Source organism: Phasianus colchicus, chromosome 1, assembly GCF_987193195.1.
Source record: "Phasianus colchicus chromosome 1, bPhaCol1.hap1.1, whole genome shotgun sequence".
In the NCBI taxonomy this organism is placed as follows: domain Eukaryota; kingdom Metazoa; phylum Chordata; class Aves; order Galliformes; family Phasianidae; genus Phasianus; species Phasianus colchicus.
This window is the reverse complement of record NC_143436.1, coordinates 14,046,644-14,059,552: the sequence shown is the minus strand read 5'-3', so window position 1 is coordinate 14,059,552 and position 12,909 is coordinate 14,046,644. Positions and strand designations below refer to the sequence as shown.

Here is a 12,909-nt window from a genome sequence, read left to right as displayed (position 1 = left end):
CATAGAGTGATTTACCAACCATTACCTGGGCATCTGCAGGAGGGTCCCTCTGACTCCATCAAGTGGATCTCTGGTGAGTGCGGTGGTGCAGACTATTAAATTTAGGTCTTCAAATCAGGAAGATGAATCCTGTTCTTATAGTTTTCCACTTTGCTATGTAAAGAGTAAAGCAGTTTAGAAACTTAGGAGAATAGATGAAAATGAAAGTGGCTTAGTATGTGAATTTTGTAGCTGTGATGAGCTTTTATCCTCGTGGATATATCCAATGATATTTGGTTGTTGGTAGTGAAGAACTCATCAGAGCTATTTTGTGTGTTCTTGTAACAATTATGTGAAAATCAGTGGGTCTGCAAGTTGGTTCTGCTTTATATTTCTACATGGCTTGTTGTTGTTCTTTGCCTGAAGTTTGGTAGATTCTGAGTTCAAAAAGTCAGTTCTCTGAGGCTAGCAGCAGTGAAGCTTTAGACATACATATATGACTTCGCTCTTATATATATATAAGAGCGAATGAATCTTGTTGAATTGTGGGAGTGAGGGGGCTGGATTGAATAACCTCCAGGCACCTCCAGAAGTGCCTTCCAGCCTCAACTATCTTGTGATTCAGTAGTCTAATATAGATGAAGTGAAATTCAATAATCTATTTATGCTGTGTTTTTGTAGCACTGCTGCCTTGTCTGTTGGTATAGATTAAAAGAAGTACCACATGAGAAGCAGAGAAAAAAGGGAAAACTAAGTTTTACATCTTCTGTGCTGTTTTTTTTCTTTCACATGGACTTTGAATGACTTGAATAAGTTACAGTCTAGTAAAACAGGTCTACAGGAATATGTAGTGGATCCCCTGTGCATTTTCTTGGTCACTAACTCTTTTCAAAGCAGACTTTAAAATGAGTAAATATTTGTGCTGAACTCTACCTTCTGGCAGCAGAATGTCCCTGCCTGTTCCTTTAGTTATCAATAACCATTAAAGAATCTTTTGCTCTAGCTGTATTTTTTTTTTATGTGAAGTTATTATACTGTCAGCCTTAACTCTATTGTGTTCACAGAAATACGATTTCTTTACATCACTTCATCTACTTGTCGTCAGCATCGTTGGTTGACACCAATTTTGAATCCATGAAATTTAAATCTGGAAACATTATTGATTTTTAGAGATGTTCATAATTTTAGAAAACCTTAAATAGCCAGAAGACTTCAGCTATTTAGGATTTTCTAAAATTATGAACTTATCATTGAATCAGTTGTTTTAGGGCAGAATGTTACCTGTTGTTTCAATATAGTATTCACAGGAGCCAATGTATTTCCTGGTCTTACAGCAAGTTTTTACTCCACTGAAGGCTTTACATGAAACATAGAGCAAGCAATTACAATGCCCTTGTGCCCACCCATCAGTTTTCTTCACTGGAAGTAACTAAAGTAAAAGCTATGACTCAAACCCATGAAAATGTGATTAGACTTAATAGTGGAAAATCAGGTGATCTCTGTTAAACCATACAAGGTCTACTCTGCTGATGTACTGTAGTCATGTAGAAGACCGTAAGACTGCCTATCAGAGTGGTTTCATATGGCATTTAATATGAAGAATTCTTGTTCTGAAACATCTGATGATTTTTTTTCTGTAGTCATTTAATTGATACTTTTCAGGCTGTTTTGAACAAAAACATGATTAGAAGTAAAGCTATTGTGTGTGATGTAAAACTAATGTGATGTGGCCTATTTGTTTTTTATAGTGTTAGGATTTCTGATTTGCAGCTGGCTTTCATAAGAAGCTAATACAGCTGCCACCGCAGCAGAGAAGTAGTGTTAGGTCTAAGAGAGGAAAAGATTAGCTAAAATGAGTCAAAGCAGATATGGTGATACTTTAGCAGAATCTTCTCTTTTTAAACATTTTCAAAATGGAACTATCTAGTAAAACATCTGTTTTCTGTAGGGAAAATGCCCCAAAAACATACTTAAAAAACATTTCCTGCAGATTTTTAAAAACTACTGTTATGTGCAGTACTTTTCAGGTAATTGTGGATTACAGACTGTAGACAATAGAATAAATCTGTATATTTTCATTTTTCACTGGCTAAAAATTGTTGGCTTTTAAGAAGTCTAATGTGTCCTCCCATTGATAAACTGAAGAAAGGTATTTGTACCATGTCATAAAATCTGGTCTTTCCTCTTTAATCTATAGATCGGACAAGGTAATTTAACAGGACAAGTAAGTCTATAAATCCAATGACAGAAAATTTGGCATCAGATCCTCTGTTATAGCTCAAAGTGTTCCCATTTATTTTGCAGTTTGAACTCTTGCCATGTTAACTAGAGCTCTCTGTCTGTATTTTTTTATTGATTGGAAAGCATGTATTCAGTGTTTTCCATAATATATGTGGAGCCATATATATATAAGACAACTGTGAGTGATTATTCCTCCCTAGAGACTGAAAATTACAAGAATAGCATCTTGTGATATTCTGGGAAAAGTCTCCTGGATTAAAAACTCCTGTTTGTTTTGCAGACCAGCAATCACCTCCTTGGACCAAAGCCATTTCCTCTGGACAGATTATTAGCAATATTATATAGCATTGTGGACAACAGAGTTGCTCCAACTGCAAATATATTTTCCCAGGTGAGTACATATGTACTGCTTTTATTTCATGTATATTGTCTGTGGAATTTTTGGAAAAGTTTCACGCTGGTATGTGTGTGTGGGTTTTTTTGTTGGTTCTTTAAGTCACCATCTTAATGGAATATAATGGAGAAATAAGCATATTATTAATTTAAGTTGAAGTCTCGTGGTAGTATTTATCTGTATTAGTAGCTATGAATACAAGCTTTTATCTGTGTAATGATCTCAAACTTCGTAATAGCTACAATTTTTCTTGATCATGGAATGTTAACTGTGTTGGTTTGCTTGTTGGATTCTCACTGAAGTCTGTTAGCCTTCTTGCATTTCAATTTAAGTGTATAAATGTTCTCTATCCTACGGACAGAATTAGTCACTGATAATATGTTACAGAAGTTGTAGTAGTCAAGAAAGAGGAGGGGGAGGAGTAAGGTCTTTAAAGGTGAAAACTACCTGCTGTGGTGTATGTATGTCATAAGGATGATATTTTTCATTTGGACCAACTTTGTTTTTCAGAGGAGAGTCAGTTTCCCATTTCACTAGATGGCAGCATAACTATAGCGTTTAATTGAAAAGCAGTAAATGTAGGATTCTCTCTATTCTCTCTAAAGCTATGTGTTTATCAGTTGTAAATATCTATTCTCTAATGTCAGCTTGATTCTTAGAGCTTTCATGTACACCTTAGATGATCTCCCTTTCCGCTGCTTTCTTGCTTTCCAGCTGACTTTTACTTAGAAATATTTTCTACATCTACTGTTGTCCCCATGACCGAGGCGCGTTCTGCTGGGGGCTAGCGATCTACCCTCGCTAGGGCCATTGCAGCACAGACACCAATATGAGGATGCAGCAGATGGCCTTTATTATAGCGTGACATCTCCTTAAGTACACCTCTGGCTTCGTCTACGCCCCCTTAAGCATACGTCGTATGTCCATCACACAGCAGGGGAGGTCCAACCCGTCACATCCCGAGTCCTCGTTAGCGCCTACTACAACAAACTACTTGATAAGTCTCAAATCAGGGATTACTTAAATGATGTTTGTTTTCATGCAGAGTTCTAGGAAATAAGGTTGAGATGCGCAACCAGTTCTGCTGCAGTTTTCATCATCACTTTTCAGTGTTCACACATGTTTAAGTTGGCGAAGTTCATCTCTCATATTTGCAGAACAATCCGCCACAAATAATACACATTTTAAAAGTAAGAATCACATAATGGCCAGGGTTGGAAGGGACTTCAAGGATCATGGATCTCCAGCCCACCTGCCACATGCAGGGCCACCAACCTCCACGTTCAATACTAGACCAGGCTGCCCAGGGCTCCATCCAACCTGGCCTTGAACCTCCATGGATGGGGCATCCACAACCTCTCTGGGCAGCCTGTTCCTGCACCACACCACTCTCTCTGTAAAGAATTTCCTCCTGACATCCAACCTAAATCTTCCCTCTCTCAACTTAAAACCATTTCCCCTCATCCTGCTGTTATCTACCCTTTCCAAGAGCTGACTCCCCTCCTGTTTATAGGCTCCTTTTAGGTACTGAAAGGCTGCAATGAGGTCACCGTGCAGTCTTCTTTTCTTCAGGCTGAACAAGCCCAGCTCCCTCAGTCTGTCCTCATAGGGGAGGTGTTCCAGTCCCCTGAAAGAAATGCAAGACCAAGTGAATTATAGTGCTTTATTTAATCACTGATATGTGTATTTGCTAGTAATGATAGGGTGCTTTACAGATGCAGTAGGCAGTTACATCTTCATGCAACATTTTCTCTCGAACTTAGTTGAAGGTTGTTGGTTAAAAGTTAAAGGTTACCGTAGGATCTGAGGCAAGTGATCTTATTAGACATCAACCTCAAAAGATCTGTTAGTAGAAACATTTCTGTACTTAGATCAGTCAATTTCAGCTTGTAGTATGCACCTCCCAGGAGAGGTCAATGCTTTACCTCCCAGAGGCATTCAGAAGGAAGCTTAAAAAAAAAAAAAGATGCAAACAATTTATAGAATAATAGAATCCTTAGAAGGGACCTCTGAAGGCCGTCTAGTCCACCTCCCCTGCAATGAACAGGGGCACCACATCTAGATCATGTTGCCCAGGGCCTTACTCAACTTTGCCTTGAAAGTCTCCTGGGATGGGGCATCAACCACAACACTACGCAACCTGTTCCAGTGTCTCACCACTCTCACTGTAAAAGATTTTATCCATATATCTAACCTAAACCTACCTTCCTTGAGCTTGAAGCCATTTCTCCTTGTTTTATCACCACAGATCCTGGTAAAGAGTCTTTTCCCTTGTTTCCTGTAGTTGCCCTATAGATACTGAAAGGCCACTCTTGGGTCACCTCGAAGCCTTCTCCAGGCTGAACAGCCCCAGCTCTCTCAGCCTATCCTCATAGGAAAGCTGTTCCATCTCTGGGATCATTTTTGTGGCCCTCTTCTGGACATGCTCCAATAGGTCCATGTCTCTCCTGTACTGAGGACTCCACATATGGAAGCAGTACTCCAGATGTGGAGTGGCTTTTCAGACCTGTTTGTGTCACCTCAAGAATTCACCGTGCTCTCAAGAAGAATTCCGAACTGTGTGAGTTTTTGAAGCTACATAGTTTCCTATAAGCAATATTGTATGAAGGAGCATCACAGGTTGTTGCAGCATGCTTGTCCAGCTTTTGGCCGACTTCAGCTTTATAGCTACTTAGAGTTTCTTTGGAACAGAAAGAATTCAGTGATACTAATGTGAATAAAAATGTCTAATTTTGGATAACAGTATCTATTCACTTTTTTTTCTTCTGGCTGAAATATCAGAGGTAACTTGAGATAAATTGCTTTTCTATAAATGTGTGGATTCTTTAATTCACTGTACTGTGAAGTTTCTTGGTCAGTATAAAGCATTGCATAGGGAAAGGGTTGTGACTTTTATACCTCAACTGTCTTGGTTTGCTGCATTCATTGCAATATATCTATTGATTTAAGACACAGTGTTGAATGTGAAACTTAATACAAAGTCACAAAGACATCATCTCAGTTAATGATGTTGATCAATAAGGATAGAACTAGGGTTAGTTAGGTAGGAAATGAATAGGTGTCTTATAAGGCTATTATGGAGTTGAATAAGATACAATACAATCCAAGTAATGTTTGGGTTGGTTTCACTTGTGTTCTCTCTACTGTTGATTGGCCATATAGGTGGTACTTTTGTTAAATATTTGAAGCCAGGCATCAGTGATTTAAACAGTTGTTTCATTTTAAGGTATGAAATAAGTCAACACTAGATGGCAGTGTTGTCAAAGAATTGTCATAGTAATATTTTCTTAAAATATGCAGATTAAACTGTTAAACTGTAGAAGGGTTCTGCTGAATTGTAACTAGGTTAGGGCAAACAGGTTGAAATTAAATGTTGATACCAAAATAAAGTATTGTAATTTTTTTGTCTCTAGGAACAGATTTTGTATTAAATTTTAGACTAAAATGCATTTCTACTGTAGAATAACAGAGCAGAATTTTAAAAGATTTTGAAGTGGTTGAATTGTACTTCCACTCGAATAGCTTAAAATGCTTCATGTTCCACTGATTTTTTTTTTTTTACTTTTCTAAACTAGTTTCCAAATAGTTTTCCAAGTAATTATTTAGGAGCTCAATTACCTTACAGAATCCATATTTTTTGCTGTTAGATTGCCACAAGTTTTTTTCTTCTTGCTTGTGTATAATTAGGGAAATAGTTATTATACAGAAGTTTTAAAAAGCTGGAAATCAAACATCAGTCTTTTTAACTGATTCAGCTTTAATTTTCTGCTCTTTCATTTGAAGACCAAAAGGCTGTACATGAACCAAATGCTTGCGAATTCTCCCCATGTGCTATCAGAAAATAGCATGCCTTGACTTTAAAGTTGATCAACAATCTCAGTCATGATTCAAGGACTGGCAGCTGCTTTAAGATCTGCCATGCTGCTGATTTCTTGATGTTTCTTATTCCTTGTTTCTCCACGTAATTTCTATTCATACCAAAATTGTGGTTATTAGCTTTTCCAAATGAAGCTTTCCTTGAGCAGAAAAAATTTCAGTGTTCTGCTCAATGGTTGGGTTTATTAAAAATGTTTCATTTTTACAAAACAGAATTTCAACTTAAAATTTCAATCTTAATACAACTTTTGCTTTTTAATGTTAGTAACATGAGTAATTAATTAGTCACTTAACAATCTCATACTTTTTCAAACAGAAAGTTAATGTGTGTCTTTTAGCTGTGTGATCTTTACAGTTGATTCTTACTGGAATTGGGTTATATGCATTGGGTTATGAAATTTGATTTGCTCCCCCTGCCCTCACTAATTAGCAGAGCAAACAGCAGAAGGGAAAACAAAAAGATACAAATTTACACTTCTGCAAATTAAAATTGTTTTCACTTCCACTTAAAGGTTGAGCATTCTTCTGGTTTTTCTTTCTTTCTTTTTTTTCCGTGCTATTTTTAAATAATATTTTCACACATCTGGTGAGGAATTGTTTGAGAGGAAGCGAAGGTGAGGTTTTTAGACTACTGATATTGGAACATTTGTGAATATAGGTCTTCTTTTCCAGAATATCCTTTTTGTTGTTGTTGTTTTAGCAGTTCTAATTTATCATGATATTGCTTTTCAACACATTTTCTGTTGCTGTTACGTATTACCAATTTGGTTGTATTTGCTTGTTTTCTAATCAAGAGATAAGGGAAGTTAAATCAGTGATTTCTGTGACCATTTCAGAGGACACAATCTCCAACTGCTTTTCTTCAGATGCACTTTTGGGTAATAATTTAACAGATGAAAGATGATACTACCAACATCACTTGTGCCTCAGTTGGAGCTTGCACAGTTGATGTTCTAATTGGCTGTATGGCTAGGTCGAGCATGTTTTAGTGGGGAAAAAATGAAAAATGTTCAGCCAGTGCAGTGATGCAGTATGCAGTCTGCATCCTACAATAGCAGCAGAGTCACATATCTGGGTAAGCTGGTTGATGTTTCCTAGCAGCTCGCCTCTGCAGCCCTCGGGAACCACCAGGACTATGATTTGTGTCTACATGCACCCACTGTGCAGAGCTGCAAATGTGCATTGTGGCCAAATATAATTGCTACAGGATGGATGGATACAGGAAACTTTATGATATCTATCACAAGTGCATGCTGCACAGGTCTGTTCAGTCTGGTTTGTAGAAGGATAGTATTTCATTTTTGATTTCTACTATTTAGACAGAAATACAGTCTTTTCTTTGTAAGAGTGTGCGTGGAACATTATGCAGGAATTATCAATATTTATTTAAATTAAAGCAGTTCTGTTTACATTGAAGTAAATAGGTGTTGTTCATTTAATATCACAAGGTTGTGTTTTTCTTGTTATGGTTTACGCTGTGAATTGCTAGCCAAAATCCACCAATACTTTTGCCTCTACCAAAATGATTTTTCAGTTGCTTCTTCATATTAATTCTCTCAGCTGTTTTTCATATGTCCTGTTTTCTATATCTTTTATTTTGCTTTTATTTTCTTAGAATCATAGAATCATTAAGGCTAGAAAAAGACCTCCAATATCTAGACCAACTGTCCACCTTGCTGTGAAGTATGCTTTCCATTAAAAAGATTGCCTAGATCTACTTGTATTTGAGTTGTATTGTTGCTTTTGTTCTCTAAAATTGAACCATTTCCTTCGTCTCGCTTACTTTTGCATAATTAATAACAGAACCCAGGACATTTGGAGAGAGGCCTATGCAGAGAGATGCAATAACTGATCTCAGAATATAGTAATGGCTGAAACATGCTAATAGGTAACTTCTCTTCTGTCTGCATTTCACTGTAATGCATTAAAGTTAAGATTGTTAGGTTATTTTAAAATAGATCTATTTTATGTTTATATTTTTGTTTAAATATTTATAATTCAGATATATGTATAAGTAGTCTGCCTATATATGAAAACAGTGAGCATTATATATACCCAATATTAATATACGTAGAATTAATTTAGTTAGAATTAATTCTCAGGGTGTTTGGAAAATGAAATTTTCACGAAGGCTGTTTCTTTCTGTAGATATATAATGCTGGATCTGCTATCTTATATTCCACAGCCTGCATTTCATTTAAAGATGTTTCTGATCTGTTTAATGCTGGATCCAGGAAAGGAATTTGAATTTCCTTAAGAGATCCACAAACTCCTTAAACTAATATAAATATGTAAGAATTTGGAATGAAGGTTAAAAATTAACATTTTCCAATCTGGCAAACCCATAAATGCAATTCCAAGTGATGCTGGTTACAGAGCAAGTGATTTTATCTGAAGGTGGAATAAGTCTACAGCTCTAAGATTTAGAGTTGCGTGTTAAGTACCAATCTGATACAGATCTGTTAGAAATACATAAAACCCCTGATGTATATAGAATGCTCCCAGCTGGAAGGAGCCAGAGCAATGTAATTTCCCTTGATTAAAATACCCTTTCTTGGAGCATAGAATACTGTCAGGTTTGTTTTCTTTTTCCTTCCTTTCTTGACTGCCTTTCTTGGAGTAGAGTAAGGAATAACTAATATTGGCGTATGTCAACTGGAACAGTTTATGGCAATTTACCTACAAGATTTGTTTGCCTATGTTTTGCTAGCAACATACTTTATATCTTGCTATTTCATATGATAATTTGGTATTTAAACTACTACTTTGTTGTTGTTGTTTCCAGCTATGCTAAAATTCAGATGGCAAGACGAGAGTAAGAATTCTGGTTTAGTTACCTACTTATTTGATAGGGAGTTTGCTTTTTGGCATGGCCTTTCTCAGACATCAGATACACCTATCCTGATCGTAGTGCTAACTCATGTTGGATCCTCTTGATGAGGCAACTTTGAGAAAGAGTGCTGTCATCTTGGTGTTTCCCACTTGAAAAAAGTGTAATTGCATCTGCAAAGCTCAGATTGTGTTTATGTTTGAAAATACACTGCTTTCCATTCTACACTTGAGAACTCTTGGCAGAAGAAGAATTACTCTCTCTCTTTGCTCAATCAGCTGTTCCTGCACAGTGTTCCAGCCTTCCTTGCTGTTGCAGGGACTGCTCATAGGAACCTTTTTTCATTCGACCTGTCTGAAGTGTTTACTGCTAAGATGTGTGCATTTCCAGAGGAAAAGGTTTGGTCAAAAATACAGTATACAGTATTGTGTACAGTATAGCTTTCCATCTAATCATTCTAAAGACTTTTTCTTCCCAATATTCCAGAAATAGGATGATTGAACATTAACTCTGTACTCTGGGGTAGTTGTCATTACTAGTAATTTTCATTACTGTTACAAATAAACTTCCCTTCTTCTTGCAGTGTCTGTGAAGGTCCACATATAGTCTGTGCTGGCAAAATGAGTATTATTCTTATATAACATCACTTATTCTTATATAACATCAGCAGTTCTATGTACATTCATTCTCTTCAAGTTGTGCAACCCCTGCAGGCATCTTGTCCATATGGGCCTGTAAAGTAGCTTTTTTTGTCCAGTGATGTCATGACTACCAATACCTAATAGAGATTGTTAGAACAGCTTGCTTAGCTGTTGGCAAAATTGCAGCTGTATTTTCTATGTCTTTGCAATAATAATGTTGCATTTGATCTTACCACATACCTTACTCTATAGGTGTATTATGCATCACATACCTTGTTTTGTTATATCTATTGATTAGAAAGTTTAGTAATCTATTGGTCAGTACTCTATTAATTTTTAGTAGATTTGGAAAGATGGTGATAAGAGGTAATAAATAACTCAGTTTTTCTATTACTGGTCACCAAACTGATCTGATGGAAATTCATAGCCTTAAATGGGAATTTGTGATGTATAGCATGGGAACATAGGTTAGCACTTCAGCACTGGCTGTGACAGCTTGAGAAAGCCTGCTTTTTTCAGAAGAGAAAGAAAAAACATGACTTTTAACCAAGTAGCTGACTATTCTTTAAGCATCAGCATGGCTGTGAATAAAAATAAATGTATTCCTGGTGCTTCATTCCTTCTAGTTTTAGCTGGTACAGAAAAGATCTTGTAGAGAAACTGATGTTTGAGCTACACTGTGTTGTCTGACCTATCATAGAATCATAGAATGGCCTGGGTTGAAAAGGACCACAGTGATCACCTTGTTTCAACCCCCTGCTATGTGCAGGGTCGCCAACCACCAGACCAGGCTGCCCAGAGCCACATCCAGCCTGGCCTTGAATGCCTCCAGGGATGGGGCATCCACAGCCTCCTTGGGCAACCTGTTCCAGTGTGTCACCACCCACTGAGTGAAAAACATCCTCCTAACGTCTAACTTAAACCTCTCCTGTCTCATGTCCATGTTAATGAAGTTTTACAGTTTCCTGGGAGGCTTTCTTAAAGTATTTTCTTAACCAAACTCTGTTCTGTTCTACTTGAATTCTTCTGTCTCGGTAATTTAGGTAGAAAACTTATCTCTCCAAAGAGCTTCTGGTAACAGTGCCCAGGTTTGCACTTCAACCATTTTTAAGGTACAGATAAATGTATATAACAAAGGCAAATTGTTGTGAATTATTGAAAACTAGTTTAACAGAAGAAATTCTAGTTATGACAGGAGAGCCTACTGAGAGGGAGGGAGAGAAGGAGGACTTCAGATATGATTGAGACTGAGGAAGATGAATGGAATTTCTAAATTTGTTCTGCCAGTGCTTTTAGTTAGCAAAAAAAAAATGAGAAGCTTTCTAGCTATATTTGTTCTATGTTTATTATTTTAGTAGCATCTCTGTAAGAATTTGCTGACTCTCACAAACCAGTAAGTAGCTATATATAATGCTCTTTAAAATTTGTTTACAATAAATTTGTACTTTTCAAATATGATCAAATAAATAGTGATTTTTGAGATAGATGCACCAAGTTGCTAGAACAGTGGTGAAGAATTTTAAATTTTCTTAATCTGTTAGCAATTCTTGCAGCCCTATGTTCCTCATATATTCCTTTGTGCCTTCACATCATATACTGTATGGTGTAAAACATTTGTTGCATGCTTTCTTTAACTTTTGTTTTATCAGTGCATTATTTGTAAACAGTGTTTGAAGTTTGAAACTTTGACTTATCTATGCAAATGTGTTAAAAGAAGTAAATGTGAATACATGAAAGTCAGAGCAGTGTTCGTCTCCTTCCAGACTTTCCTTTCCATCCCTTTCTTCACATGCTTATTTAGAAATTGGTTTCATGTACTTAATGGGAAATCATTTAATACTCCAGGAACAAATTCACACTGTGTTTACATCAAGCAGTTGCAGCTGAAGCTTGTTAGTGATTGCCTCTCAGATTAAAAAAAAAAATCTTCACTGTGGTACATGAACTCCTATTGTTTGGAGATAAATAATCGGCTCATCCCCTCTTTAGGGAAGAACAAAGAACATAATGGTACATCTGGTTCATCTGTTAAGACAGCAAAGATTAATTAAGCAAATACTGCACAACCTCGCTTGATAACGTACATATCTAAAAACAGCTTGTGTATGATAAGTTTTCTAATCACTTTCCTTTAACTGTTTACTGTATGCACATAATGTGTTCCAGAATTACCAGCTATTTGTCAAAATGACTTAGGATACAACAGGAGAACTCTTTACATTTTTGATGGCAAGGAAGGTACCAAGGCTGTGTACTTGTACAGTGATAGAATGCAAGGTAGCAAAATGATGTATTAAAAAATATGTTGGATCACTTCAGTGAATGCTTGTACTGTTTCTGCCCTGCCAGCTGCAGTCAGTTCAAGCCACTGACTTTCTACTTGACATCCCTTGTCTTCCTCCAAGGACCCTCTGCTGCTTTCTATTCATTTGATGTGGAATAGTGTGGCTTGACACAGCATCTTGGATAAAAGCAGCAGCTACGTTACAGTTAATTTGAAAGGCAGGATTTCAAAATATGAAGCTTGACAAAAAAATGCCTCTTGACAGACAAAGAGTGGTTAAGAATTGACATAATCTCTCTTCTCCATGTATGGAAATAAACATTGACAAATAGATGCAGGAAGCAATGTGGAAGACTGACAACAGGGTACATGTAAATCTGAAAAACATGAAAAGTTTATGTTCCAAATGAACATTACAAGTACTGCTTTTTAAAATGTGGAGGAGTCATAAGATAAGCTAAAATGTCCTAACGTAGCTTAGACTTGCAGAAGTTTGATTCCATAAAAGTGTTTTTTGTTTGTTTTTAAGAAAAAATCCCCTTGACTTGGCTAATGAACAAGTGAATCCACTACAAAAGTATTATTCTAAAAACTGATAATGGTGCCAAATATCAAAAGATGCAGTAGGTACTAGGCACAGTCTCTGTCCCTGATACCTTGTGCA

General features: G+C 36.7%; 1 protein-coding gene across 9 annotated transcripts in view; it reads left to right on the top strand.

Moving 5' to 3' along the window:
- ORC5 (origin recognition complex subunit 5) overlaps window positions 1-12,909 on the top strand; it is a 69,658-nt gene that overhangs the window by 30,025 nt on the left and 26,724 nt on the right. For 8 of the 9 annotated variants that reach the window (XM_090135742.1, XM_090135716.1, XM_031596022.2 and 5 more), the window contains one exon: window positions 2,501-2,611. In XM_090135742.1, coding sequence (XP_089991868.1) covers window positions 2,501-2,611 — 111 coding nt within the window. Of the gene's footprint in view, window positions 1-2,500; window positions 2,612-4,898; window positions 7,879-12,909 lie in introns of those variants that run through there. The other variant, XM_090135737.1, reaches the window with a different exon arrangement.